At 32.2% G+C, this 13,865-nt stretch overlaps 2 protein-coding genes across 4 annotated transcripts in view; one reads left to right on the top strand and one right to left on the bottom strand.

Moving 5' to 3' along the window:
- Positions 1–13,865, top strand: part of LOC106719195 (RNA-binding protein 33) — a 34,847-nt gene that overhangs the window by 17,712 nt on the left and 3,270 nt on the right. For 2 of the 3 annotated variants that reach the window (XM_045680199.1, XM_014513469.2), the window contains exon 7: positions 13,193–13,363. In XM_045680199.1, coding sequence (XP_045536155.1) covers positions 13,193–13,363 — 171 coding nt within the window. The remainder of the gene's footprint in view (positions 1–13,192; positions 13,364–13,865) is intronic. The other variant, XM_045680198.1, reaches the window with a different exon arrangement.
- Positions 7,008–7,746, bottom strand: LOC106719196. Its single transcript, XM_014513470.2, has one exon. It carries the CDS (start codon positions 7,677–7,679, stop codon positions 7,281–7,283), a length of 399 nt encoding a protein of 132 aa, XP_014368956.1. The 5' UTR covers positions 7,680–7,746; the 3' UTR covers positions 7,008–7,280.

Raw genomic sequence — 13,865 nt, 5'->3', positions numbered from 1 at the left:
CCAGGCTGATATTAGTTTTAAAGCTCTAATTGTGGATATGGTGGATGTAGGTATCTAGGTTTAGATGCTTTATCTCGGAATTCTAAAGCTTTTCTAAAATTGTTATTCTATAACAAAATGTGAAATGACTCATTAAGAATTTTATGACTTTTTCGAATTCCAACAAAAAATTTAGCTGATCAATTGCTATGTTTTAGACAAGGATAATAAAGAAAAAGGTTAGATGTAAAATAACAAGAGCATTCGATAGCGGCACTGACAGCTATCCTTGTATTACGAGTCTCTTGAGATAGACCTATGTTAAGCGGCTGGCACTTTGACAGATGCCAAGCTTACACGAAATATTAACAGGCCAAGTACGTCGAATTCAATATCTTGTTTATGATATACTTCATTCTTTTTTTATATTACAACATGGCAAACAAGGAAATGGCCAGAATTCGTCGAAATCGCGAAGCAACCGCTGCCATAGACATCCGCAATTGTATATGCGTTGCCTTTCTTTCATAGACAGAGGAGAAGATGCACAGAAAGAGGATATTTGTCCTGGTGTTGGTCTCCTCCTCCATCACATTCTCTTCCCTTCCTTCACCATCTTTTCCTTATAGAAAAAAAGGCGGGATGAGAAAAAATACAAAAAATTCGGCCTACGGCACGTACAGACTAATCGCGGAATGACTCCTCACCGCTGTCTTCTTTGTGATCGCGGTATTTGTTGTTGCTGGCTTTACCACTTTTAAAACATGATAAATACTTTTAAAATCGCTAAGTTAACATTTTCTTCTACGCAGTCGCAATTTGGATCCAGGTATGTAGTACGTCTGTAGCATTAATGATGATTAGTATTGCCAGTTACGATGTCACATGGCATACTTCTTTATCATCTTTAACAATAATTTATACACAACTAGCTGTCCCCAGGGACTTCGTCCGCGCGCAATTAAAAAAAAAATGAAAAATAGATGTTGGCCGATTCTCAGACCTACTGAATATGCTCACAAAATTTCATGAGAATCGGTCAAGCCGTTTCGGAGGAGTACGGTGACGAAAATTGTGACACGAGAATTTTATATATTAGATTATTCATTTGGAAGTGCCTTTGTTAATGGTACGTATGCTTATATCTTAAAAAGATGTACTATAATCGTACATAAACAAAACTTAATACAGACTTAGCTTAGATTTGATGAATAAAGGGCTTTATTAATCTGAAATATGTAGTTTGGTAGATAAGTCCTAAGTTATATAGAAACAAGCCAATCAAATTAAAGTAATTAATAAGTAAAACGAGCCTAAGCACTGGGATTTTATCGTTTGACCTTCAGACGGTTTTATTATGAAAGTTTTATTATATATTTAGTAATAAAGTAAAATTTTACAACTAATTCTACATTATTAAAATATTCATATATTACATATATTCTTTTACCTTTACATCTGGAGACTTCATAGCATCACTTTCATAGCAGTTGTAGGATGCTGATTTTAAACGTACGATCGACACAATGGTTCATCTTAGCGATAGGTTAGAGGTTATCTAAGTAATTACTTACACATTTTAAGCTAACATATTATATAAAAGTATAAATCCTCATTTCGTAAATGTTTCTATGTGGTCACCAACGTGAAAGCGTTATCATCAGGCAACATTAACATTTTGTCGATTAAAATATTATACTAAAATGCTATAATACGTTGAAAGCATTTTAAGTAGTACTTTCTCTGACCACGATAAAGTCATAAAGAACTCCGATATAAAATTTCTGTGTTTGAAAGTTTTTTTTTCTTTAATACGATAATGGAAAGGTTATAATTACTTCTTACGTATTTATTATAAGTATTAATTCAGATTAAGAGTCATGTTTCGTTTCAAGTAAAATTATACTTGAAATAGATTTGATTTATTCAAAATTCTGGAAGAAAAAAAGTGAATTAAAAAAATAAATATTAGGAGAATGTAGGCAGCTTTTCTCTCTCTCTTAAAAAGACATACGAGTGTATGTAAATGATAACACATAGGAAACTTTAGCGTTAAAATGATATCTCTATGATAACATAGAGATATCATTTTAACGCTAAAGTTTTCTTCTTTCATGTCTTGCTTATGCAAGATATGAAAGAAAGTGAGAAATTCATATAATATGAATATAAATGTTTCTCTTGTTCTTTCCACTTTTTAGTATTCGTACTACGCGGAACTGAACAGTTTTCATAATTTTTTTTAATGCACGTTCAAATAAAATTCCTACGTTAAAAATATCTAAAGATTTCTAGGAAAATAACTACAAGTAAGCATCTTTTTAAATTAATTTAATATCTTTTTTTCTTATGAAAAAGATGAAACAAAACAAGCCAGCGTTATTAGGTTCTCTTAATTCGTTTAATTCATTTGTCTTTGGATTATTTAATATTATTCTTGTGCGGTAGTAACAAGACAAGTTTCGTCTGAAATAGTTTGATAATTTATGTAGATTGTGTGACGGCCGACTGCTTATTTACCTTCAGGTAATGTAGGAGTATTGTACAATAACAAATGATGCTACTGTCAAATGATAAATATTAATATTTCATTATTAATTCATTTATGTATGACGTATTAACATTAAATCATATTTCATAAATTAAGTAAATAAAATGAAACGATTAATAACTAAAAACAAGTTGGGTTTCTAATGACGGACAAAAAATCATCGCAATAAATCTAAAGTTATTTTTAAGGAAGTTCGGAAGATGTAAGTGTTAGTTAAAATTAATGCCACTGATGTAGCCTTGTCGGGAACCTTCCCTTGGCAATCTAAATTTTTAAATGAGATGTTTAAACAATTATATATTACTTAACTGTTTGTAATATTACAATTTGATATACGAATAAAAAAATAAACTTACGATACTATGAAGCATGCATAGGATATTTAATAGTTTTACTTTTAATAATAGGAAATATAAATTGTAAAAAGTAGATTTTTTTTAATTTTAAAATCGATAAAGATGTTAATAAAATGTTTGTCCCTCGCATAAAATCATGCCGTGCCTCTATTTGTTTATCAATACAAGAGAAAGCATGAAGGAATTATAATTAAATTTATTATTTTCTCTCCTTATTCAATCATATTTGAAATTATTAATAAAGTTTTTGAGTAATATCTTCAAATAAAAATGGAAGTTTTCATTATCATTACTAATATCAGAACACTCTTAAGTACCGCAGTAATATAATTTTGATTGAATTTTAATTTGCAAAACATTGCGCCTCACGAAAAGACAGGTTCGATGGGTCATTGCCCTCAGTCGGGCTTGTGTGGTGCCCGAATGTGCATGGCCTTATGCAATAATAATCCGGTTTTGGCCAACGTTCCCGCCATATTTTTTGTATTTCACATTTCATGTTTTTGTTCTTTTTAATGTTGTTTGAAACATCTCGAAGGTTACGACGTGTAGTTGTTTTCGTTGGACCATGAGGTTATGTTAGGAATTGAATTTGTCGGCGAAGGCTGTTAATTTTAGTTGTTACTTAAGAGAAGACTAAATTTCAGTATTAAATTTACTTAAATCATGTATTTATACAAATATTCAACATTTTCGTCGGTTAATATTTTGGTTTTCGCATAAACCATTTAATAAGTTAAACTGTTTAATATTTATTAGATTTTAATACCATTTTGATTTTATTCAGTTTGAAGTCAAAACCAACCACTCGTTTGATCTTGATCTCACGAATTTATTTCTCAGCAATTGTAAAACAATTTAATGGTGAGAGTCATCTAATTTAGTTGATCAAACTATGTTAAAACTAGTATTCGACTGTTTAAATTCATCGATACTTAGCTACAATGAGTCATCAGATATTATGAAGCAAAAAAGTTTTCAATACACCGTACGAACGATAGACAAAAAACGCAGTAAAAATGCCATGACCTTAACAGGTTTGTTCTTATGGAAGTATGTATGTATTCGAATTTTAATTCTAAATCTTTGAACATGTCTGAAGTCGTTAAATTGCTAAGGTTCTTTGAGCTTTCACAGAATTGGAAAGTTTCAAGAAAATTGTGTTAATGTATTTCAATGTTGAAAGACTGGTCGATCGAAATATCTTTTATATTTATCTTTTAAAAAATTGTAAAACAAAGACATCCTTATCAGGTCCGCATGTCTGTCAGTCGATAAACTATGAAAATCGATGTTGTTGAAAGATTTTCATCAAGACATTAATAGAATTTACTGAAATGTGACGAAGATTTTTGAAGAAGTTGAGGTGTAATGTCAGGAAAAATATTGACGTTTATGAACGCATTCGTCCTGTACACAAAAAAGTATATAGCTCGAGGTTGTTTTAAATTAGTTTTTGCCGAAGGGGACTAGTTACACACAGCAACGCTCACGTCGTGTTCATTTTTATATTTGCAAAAGTTGATTTACAGTCCGGCGGAGCTGGTACGATTCGCGACACGTACTCGCACCTATAGTGTAGCTATGGGTGCGAGTACGTACATGAGAATCTGTAAACGAGTGTATAATACACATATGCACACGTATATAAATACACATACTTCACATTACCAAATGATACTTATTGTATAGATGATGAGTTGGATACGATCCTATTCAATCGTAGTGTAGACGAATCATAAAAAAAAAAGTTTTTGTTACTATCGATCGATGTTATCAATCAGCACGGCTTCATGGTCAAGTGCTAGTTTGTTCTTTATAATTATTTTTATTATATGGCAAATGATCATGTGATCTTTTTCAAATTGCATCTTTAAAACGCATAAAATGTCACGAACTTGAATGATTTGTCAGGTATTTTAGTGTGATACAGAACCGTTTGTTTCTTAATTATTACAACGTTCCTCTTGTATCATGGCAGGTATAATAACGAGCTCACGTATTGCTTGTGCCACGCAAAGACCGTCTGATGTTTCGTTGTTTTTGTTGAGCTTTGCCTTTCCGAGGTACCTCGAGTTATTGTCAATGTGACAACTGACTTGCGAGTCTTATATAAATTATATGTCAATTTATATTATTTAGTAAAAACATAAGGTCAACATATGACTTGATTTATTTAACATTATGTTTAAATTAAATAAACCGTGACAACAATATTTAACTCAAATTTAGCTAAAGTCTAAAACTAGATGAAACTTAATAACATTTGTATTAGGATTTGAGCATTATGTACCTAATTAGAAAAATATAAAATGATATTTAAAAATCAATAAAAGTATCATTAAATGCTTTGTATTGTAAATGGCAAGCGCCTACACCATTTGTTAAGAAGCGAAGAGTACTAATGAGTTGTCTTTGTATAGAAGGCGCTTTTGCTACCAGATTTCACGCAAAATAAATTGGCAGTTTTTCTTTGATTCTACCTTTTTTAATAGATTTCAAATTAAAAGGCGTATAAATGTCCTTGCTGACAAAATTTATTACTTACTTATAACTTGAAAATGCTTTCACCGTTATATGTACATAAAACGGTGTAAAAGTATTAAAGAATTCAAAGTATTTAATTTTGAATTTAGGTAAAATTCCTTGTAATGTAGTAATTTTTTAATGAAAGTAAAAAATAATGTCCTGACATAATTAGACAGTGACATTTTACAATTTGAAAGCGGTGGCTATTTTGTTTGTACAGTCGCTAACTGTCCTGAATTATGTGTATTGAACGAGATCTGAGTGTAGGTGTACATAGCGGTACATATGATGTTAGTGGGTCAGGACAGATCATTGCTCATCAGTCGAAACTAACTGTATTTAATGATAATTTTCAATACCTTGTGTACGTTGTGTGAACGACTGTGACGAGGGATAGGTCAACCTGGTAGACAAAAACTGGTGCACCAACCAATATGAAGTGAGACAAGGATAGAGAGATGGTGTTAATGATCTTATATTTAATCTCAAAGAAACTTGACACAACTTAACAATGTTAAATGTATTAAATTTCACTTGTCTTTGTCACCAATAAAACATTTTCTACTATTATATTTTCTCTTGCTCTTTGCCATCGATTTCTCTTGTTTTAATGAACTTGTGTGTGGTAAGCCACATCGCGGCAATAGATTGTATTAATAATTATGTGTTAATCAGTGCAAAGAAAATGTTCAATAATTCAAACTTACAGGAGTAGTAATTATTTATGAATTATATTATTTTTATATACCCCTTTCTTCATCACTACGATGTCCAGTCTATAATTGACAAAGTTCAACCAATGTTTGTCGTTTGTAGTACTAATTTTCTTCGCAATAGGATTGTCCTAACCGTGTCATATAAGTAATCATAGGGTTGGTTTAACCAATCGAGTAACTTCCGTGACACAGATTGAGGCATATTATATTGTTCCCATTACAATATGATAAGGTCTAATTGCTGTAATGTCGGTAGTGAACCGTTCGTGGTTACACGCAACTTGAAGCTAGCTTGATTAAATTAAACACACCAACCAGTATTGTATTGTAGTAAACAATGCGTGTACGCTTCACTATTTTTTTTGTTCAGCGCAACTTTATATGGCGCAGAAGAATTTTCCTCAGTATTGATTATACGCGCGAAATCTCACGGTTCAAAAAAAGCTAATCATCGAGTTATTTCTTAGAAATATTAAGATTCCATTAACTAATAATTGTTGTTGAATAATTTCTTTTGTTGATAGTATTATATGTGTTGGAGGATTTTGAAGAAAATTTTAAGAATAGATTAACGTAGATATGTAACATATTGTAATATGTACTTAATTCTTTTTACATATTGTTCACAACGTTTGAAACTACAACATTGGAACGTCCCCCATTTTATCTTAGGTCATTACCGATGTCAGACGGATAGAAACATAGAATTTAAAATCAAATATTTGAAGTAACAAAAAGAAACCTTGCGTAAACGGCGTAACATGAACCTCGTAAAGTAAATAGAAGCAAAAAATACAATTTTTTAGACATGAATTGGAATGGAAGACGGTTCGTTCTCGAATATGGTATTTATGAAATCAAACGAGTTGTAAATATTAATCATGTAATAAAATTAACAAGCTAAAACTTAAGAAGTTATTAATGTAGATACTCTACTCTTCCTTTGTTTCAAAGCCGCAAAAATAATGGCGTTAAACGAGCGTCCCATCACAGCCACTTTGAATAAATAACATAAACAGTCTGTTTGTTGTAATGCACATGCGCGAGATGCGCCGCGCCGCGCTGCGCTGCACCGGGTCTTTCTTGAGCAATGCCGCCGCAGCCTTGACATTTGATAGCGTCTCGGTCGAGATGCGCATCTGCAAGCCGCTAGCCCCAACGGCGAAGCCTGTTGTACCGCGGCACGGGCAAGTAGGGGTATCGTGCAGGAACTCGCACGTTCTCCAGGTTGTAGCCTCGGCGCTGGCGCACTAACGCAACACCTTCCTCGCTATCTTTAAGCTTTGACGGCCTCACTATACTCACGACATTGGATTCTAATATAACGTTGTCTGCAGCCAGGGCTTCTTCCGGTCTTAGTTTCGTCACCAGTTTCCCTTTACTTCTAAGAGAGTTGAGATAATCTTCACTGAGTACGTAGTCAAAAATCTTAGGCACCTGGTTGTACCTGGTGCCATCAATTTCCCTCTGGAAGCCGGCGCGTTCGCGGGGCGGCGCGGCGAGTGCGTGCGCGGTTAGCGCGAGGACGAGCGTGAGGGAGGCGTGCATGTTGCGCCGCGGGCCGACAGCTTGTGGTGCGCGCGACCATCACACTTTTTATATATAAGTATGCGAACGATCGATACCATTCGTTCCTAATTTGACTGGATGGTTTTTTGTCTGTTTTTATTATCTCCGGTCTTGAACTTCACATTGTATGGGACGGAGATGTGAACGCGCATGGACCGGTGCTTCGCATATTTTGTTCAATCTCTGTACTCGCTAGGTAATATAGTTATCACCTCAAAAATTTGGAATGAAATTATATCTAAAGATTAAACATTTTGAAAGAAGTATCGGTCCAAAGAAAGGTGTGTATAGAATAGTCAGAAGCTTATCGCCTAACCTAACGGTTACAGCTAAGCTGTTACCCAAGCTTTCATTAGTTCGATTCCTAGCTGATCAAAAATAAGCACAAAGTGAATTTTCTCCATTTTACATTTACTACAGGTTGATGAGCGGAGAAAGGTACAATTTAGAGTCCCATGTAATTTGATGTAATTCGAGCAAGTTTGATATATGGATGTAGAAGTGACAACACGCAAATCTCGCAAAGGTAGACGAACTGCTTTAATCTGTTTGTTTTTCGGGGTAGCGTAATTTGTTTTTCATCGAACACATTTGAGGCACAATTGAACATGAACGTTCATGAACCTTGTTCCACTTGCGCGGCCAACTCGGCGACTCAGCGACTAGCTGCGCAAGGTGACTATCACGCGGTTGTGGTTGCATGTTATCACCGCTCGAGCTCTAATCATGAGGTTAATACATTGCGAACGAACTGCTAAAGCAATTTCTACCTTATTCATACATCGTACGAGTATCGACTTAAATGCTTATTTCAACATTTGTATATTAAATTTATGACGGTACACGAATTTAATACACAAATTGGTGCTACGTTTCCATAATTTCAATAATTTATCTTTCCACATTTAAATCCCACATTTTGACAGTAACTATATATTAATTGAATTATTAAGTCACTGTTAAAAATACCACGTGCAAAATAGTAAAGTAATTATTTAGAGTTTTAATGGAGATTCTATTGTAGTTTAACTTTTACTATAAATTTTCTTCTATTGGAATAAACTTTATGGTGATTTTTGATATGATAAATTCAATAGCGAAATTGCTGCATGCTAATAAAATGCATGTTTTATAGGTATCCAATGAAGCTTTTTACGAATCAGTTTTGAATTATAATTATACTAGCATATAAAATAAAGATCATTTTTTATAATGGAGCGTTATACGACTTAAGGCGCGTTGAATAAAGCAAACAAAAATCGATTAAGGCAATGCCCTGAGGTTACTGTAAACTCATGTGATAACAGTACACAGCCAAAACCGCTATTGCCCCAACCGTATTTATTTCGGATGATTGAGCTCTAAGTACACAGCCTTTTAAAGTATTACTTTTTTATTTTGAGTTCTGAAAATAAATTCTTAAAAATGTTTTTTTTTTTGCCAGGAAAGGAAGGGTTTTAGGGTTACATCCACTCCGTTATATGCGCTTAATCTTAATGACTAGACGATTTTAAAGAGTTAGGTGCCATTTGATTCTCCAGAATGTCGTACAGTTAGTCGAGCTTATTGGTTTTTAATTTACTATTGTTTATTATTGCGTTGAGAAAGTAGCACAGCTAGTCTATTGACGGAGTTGAGTATCTGTGGCGTACTTTCTCCGTCGAAACTGTATAACTCAGAAATTATATGTTTTGATATTTAATTTTCAGAGATACGTTTTTGTTTGAAAGTGTGACAAAAAACACACTTTTATGGACGCAATTTAAAATACAATTCATCACTTTAAAATCTAACATAATATTTCCATTTTCAATTTTACGTAACTGAAAAATATTTAATGTTGATGTTTTAAAACTATATTAGTTTAAACATACTGTTAACGTCTCATCGCATTTATCGTAGATGTTAAATATAATTCGTGTGTTGGTCATAATTACATCAAATTACAGAAACTGCACGAGCCGTCCAAGGATGTTGTTTATTAACATCAAAATATGTTAAATGGACGAATTATTTAAATCACCGTAAATTATAATTTAGAATTATGAACAAAAATCAGTACTGTGATAAACTTTTCTAACATTTGGTTACTTCTAATTAAAGCTTATGTTAAAAGAAAGTTTGTTCCAAAGTTACATCTTGAGATCGCGATTGCTGAACGCCGAGTATTTTTTGTTATCTTTCCTTAGTTATTACTTTTTTATCTGTGTCTTTATTTTTTGTGTGTTAGCTCCTGATTACTTGAATCCGTTTCTTAAATTATAGGGAACCCAAGAAACTAAAAGTATCGAATGTGCAATTGTTATAACTCGTAAATTTAAATCTATCTTTTTGACGGGATGTCGGTAATAGCGAACAGTATTGTATTGTACGGATATAATTTATTTCCGACTTTAAATTTATTCCGGTTTAAATTTTTTCTGTGCACCAGCGGAACAAATAATCATGAAGGGTAATAAAGATTTATTTATGCTGTATTGAACTGACTTACTAGGCTGGAAAATGTTTACTATGACTGAATGAAATACTAAGCAATCAATTGGAAGTTTCTTGTAGAGAGAGTGATTGGGTCAAGGTGTCTAACAGTGTAGGAAAGTGGACTGACCGGTAAATACATTTTTATCACTTCATTATGCATATGAGTTAAAACATGAGTTATGTTATTCGCAAGTTACTCTACGTTTTTATAAAAGATTTTACAAAAAATACGCATTCCCTAAGTATCTTTTATTTGTTTTAACAACTATATAGCATATATAGAGTATAGTAGCAATTAAAGTAATATTTTGCAGATAAAAAGATTTAAAATCATTTTTAAAGTAGAGACAATAGTTTACGCAATGAATACGTGCGTTAGGAAATGAATCCTAAAGCAGAAAAGCCTTAAACTGTGGTTAATAAATTTTGATTATAATATGAACGGAAGTGGCTGAGGTGGGCTTGTACGTGTGTTGTGTTGCGAGAGGCCTGGATATAATCAAGGACCATTCGTTTGAAACATTTCGAAATTGTGTTATATTTTTTTTTACCATCCATATCGTTTGTTTGTTTATTATAAAGTTTATTACCTATTTGTGAAAGAAATCTTTACGATGACAATATTATTATAACATGTTAGTTATGATAATAGTTTTTACCTTTATACAGAAATAATTATTCTTGTATATATGGCATTGTAAAAATAAGTTCAAGTTACCTATAGTACGGTCAACAAAATAATGTATGGTATAGACATACATACATTGTAAAATAATTACTATTTTAATGACAAAAACAAATTATGTAATATGATAATATTTAGACCACAACAAAATAGCATTAGTTTATCACGTCTTGTATTTTTTAATCATGAATTTAATTTAGTTAATTTTTTGCAGTACGGGTGAATGGCTTTTATATTACATCTGAGATCTGAGACGTTACAAGTAGCGGGAATAAATTGAAGTCACAATGAGTTTGTAGAGGGGTTTGACTTTTTGATTAAAACTTAATTGTATGCTTTTAATAAGAACGTACGAGTTTTTATGATCTTTATTACGCTTTGATATTTAAATTATTTAACTCCTAGTATTTTTATTACCTGATTTTGTTCAAGATTCGTTTTAATCAAGTTTTAATGTTTGCGAAGTCGTGTTCCTTACATATAATCATATTATTTTTGTTGTTATAGAGTGGGTCTATAGTTTGAAATTATAAACTAACTATTTTTTTTATCCTTTTGATCGAATATTTTTTCTGACTGTCGCGATTTAGAGTCGTGCAATTTTTTTTAGTTAAAAAAAAGTTTGACCTATAAAGGTATTATATTTTTTAATTGCATGGAGGCTGGAAAACAAGATATAATAAAGAAAAAAATTTTACAGACCTGTTATTTACTAGTAAAAACAACTACGAATGATTTATATGCATTCAATATTCAATACCTTTTGAACAATAGTGGTATATGATATAACCAAGCTAGTGTTACGATTTAAAGACATAATTCGGTCAACGTTACATGTAATATTTTTAGTGGGTACAATAGTCGGCAAACGACAACGCACCAAGGTTAATGGACAATACAACTGAGTGCCATCTTCCGCGTCCAAACCGTTCCGTATCAATCACTACTTCATCCTAAGAATATTAAGTACATACAACCAAATCTGATCCTCTCAATATCATCCTTTGTTTATGCTTATATAGCACAAAGTCTAGTTAAATAAATAATTTTAAAATTGCTGAACTTGACATGCTTTGCTTTGACAATAGTGCAGTTAAAGTTAATGCAGAAAGCGTTTTTAAATATGAAAACTATTCTATAACTACATGACACTGTATTTCTATTATGATTTTACTTTTTCTCTTACTATTAATTTGATAGATGTGGCCAGCATTAACACTAAAGACTAATTTAAGAGACTTATGTAAACCAACTAAAAAGAAAACCATAATTTTAAAATTTTAAATATTTTAATGGCCAGTTTCAAATAACGATAGTGTCAGTTTTAAAATTAAATCTGCATTTTAAGTACCTGTGCTGTTTTGCTAAAAAACTTATGACAAAGTCACGACAATATACGAATGATGGATTTTATATGTTTAACATAATCTGATCTATAGCTTTTTGAGAACTATTGAGTTTTTTAACGGGCTCAAATGGCAATATTATGTCAATACTTCTTTGTCACTCGAACTCGTAAAATATAAATGCGAAGTTCAAGGTTGGTTGGTTTAATCATTAATATGTGAACATAAATCTCTTGAAGTACATTTGTTGTCTACAACTTTCTATAATATTTTATGAATGGCAACTCTTTATGGGCGATGAAAAAACTCTATAAAAATAATAATATTATAGAGACTTAAAAACATGACATATTGAATCGATATCAGCGAGAAACTTAGACAATATTTTTGTATTTGTGTCTACTTGCGCGAAGATGATCTTGCGAGTTATGTAAAGTTTTAAATACCTTAATATAAATGTTTATTATACTTACTTAGTTACATTTTGTAATATACTGTGATTTTATGGTTATTGCTTCTTAATCGCCGATACTCATCTCATCTGCGACACATTTGCCTTCACACAATGTCCGATACATTATTCATGAAACAAATATCTAGTGCGCATTATCCTTTGTTCTCATATGTTAATGTGTAGTCTTATTTTTATTGATTTTGTTTTTAAATGTTTATGTAAACAATTTGCCGGTTTGGTGTGTTCCTTCTGCATAAATTTTTGGCTGTTTTTTTTTTATAAATTAATAATGTTGTGTAACCTCGAATAACCATTTTTGCTGTTTTTATTATTAGAAATGAACATGATTTTCTTAAAATAATAAAGTTAATGTAATTTTCAAATATATGTACATTTTTATATTATTAATCATGTTATAAGTAAATTTGTAAAGACGTTTCTTTCACAAGCCAACACCTGCCACTTACAAATATTTCAGAACAAGAGTTGAGTTTCCTTTTCATAACAATCTTACGGCATTTATTATCAGCAGATGCCGTGGGAGAACTCCGAGGAGCAGATGAATATTCCCCGGGAGATGCGTATCCACGTCCAGCGCGTATTCGCCATCCCGGCCCCTCACAACATGCCGCCGCCACCCCAGGACACCATGGGACCCTTCGCGCCTCCGCCGCCGCCGCAGCCCCGCGAACAGAACGAGGTATGAAAGTATTACAATAGTAAATGCAACTGCACAACGTTAAGTGACTTCAAAAACTGAAGAGTAAAAAATACGGAAAAAGAATGGCTCGTAATTAAATGGGAATTGGATACCACACAAGTCAGATAAACATAAAAAAATTGTTTATTTTTTATTGCTTTTGTGTTCATCACTTCCTTCAATTTTGTCTAGGCTCTGCAAAGTAAGTGCAGTCTATTCTAATCAGTATGCATTAGACATGTTAATCTGCAATAATTGCATTAGATTACAATAACACGCAAACGAGTTCTGCAAGTAACGTTTGCAATAAACTATGTGACATTAACATTGTTGCGGAAATAGATTTGATCACAATTTTTTTATGTTCAGAACACAAAAAAGTAAATTTAAAAACCGTTTGCAATCTCGTGATTTTTTAATTCGAAAAATAGTTAAAACAAAAAATGTTAAAACAAATTATGTAAAGAATAAAAATTGTAGCATTTATTTTAGGCCGAAGTTT

This window comes from Papilio machaon, chromosome 12 (genome assembly GCF_912999745.1).
Source record: "Papilio machaon chromosome 12, ilPapMach1.1, whole genome shotgun sequence".
NCBI classification, from domain to species: domain Eukaryota; kingdom Metazoa; phylum Arthropoda; class Insecta; order Lepidoptera; family Papilionidae; genus Papilio; species Papilio machaon.
This window is presented reverse-complemented; position numbering and strand designations above follow the sequence as displayed.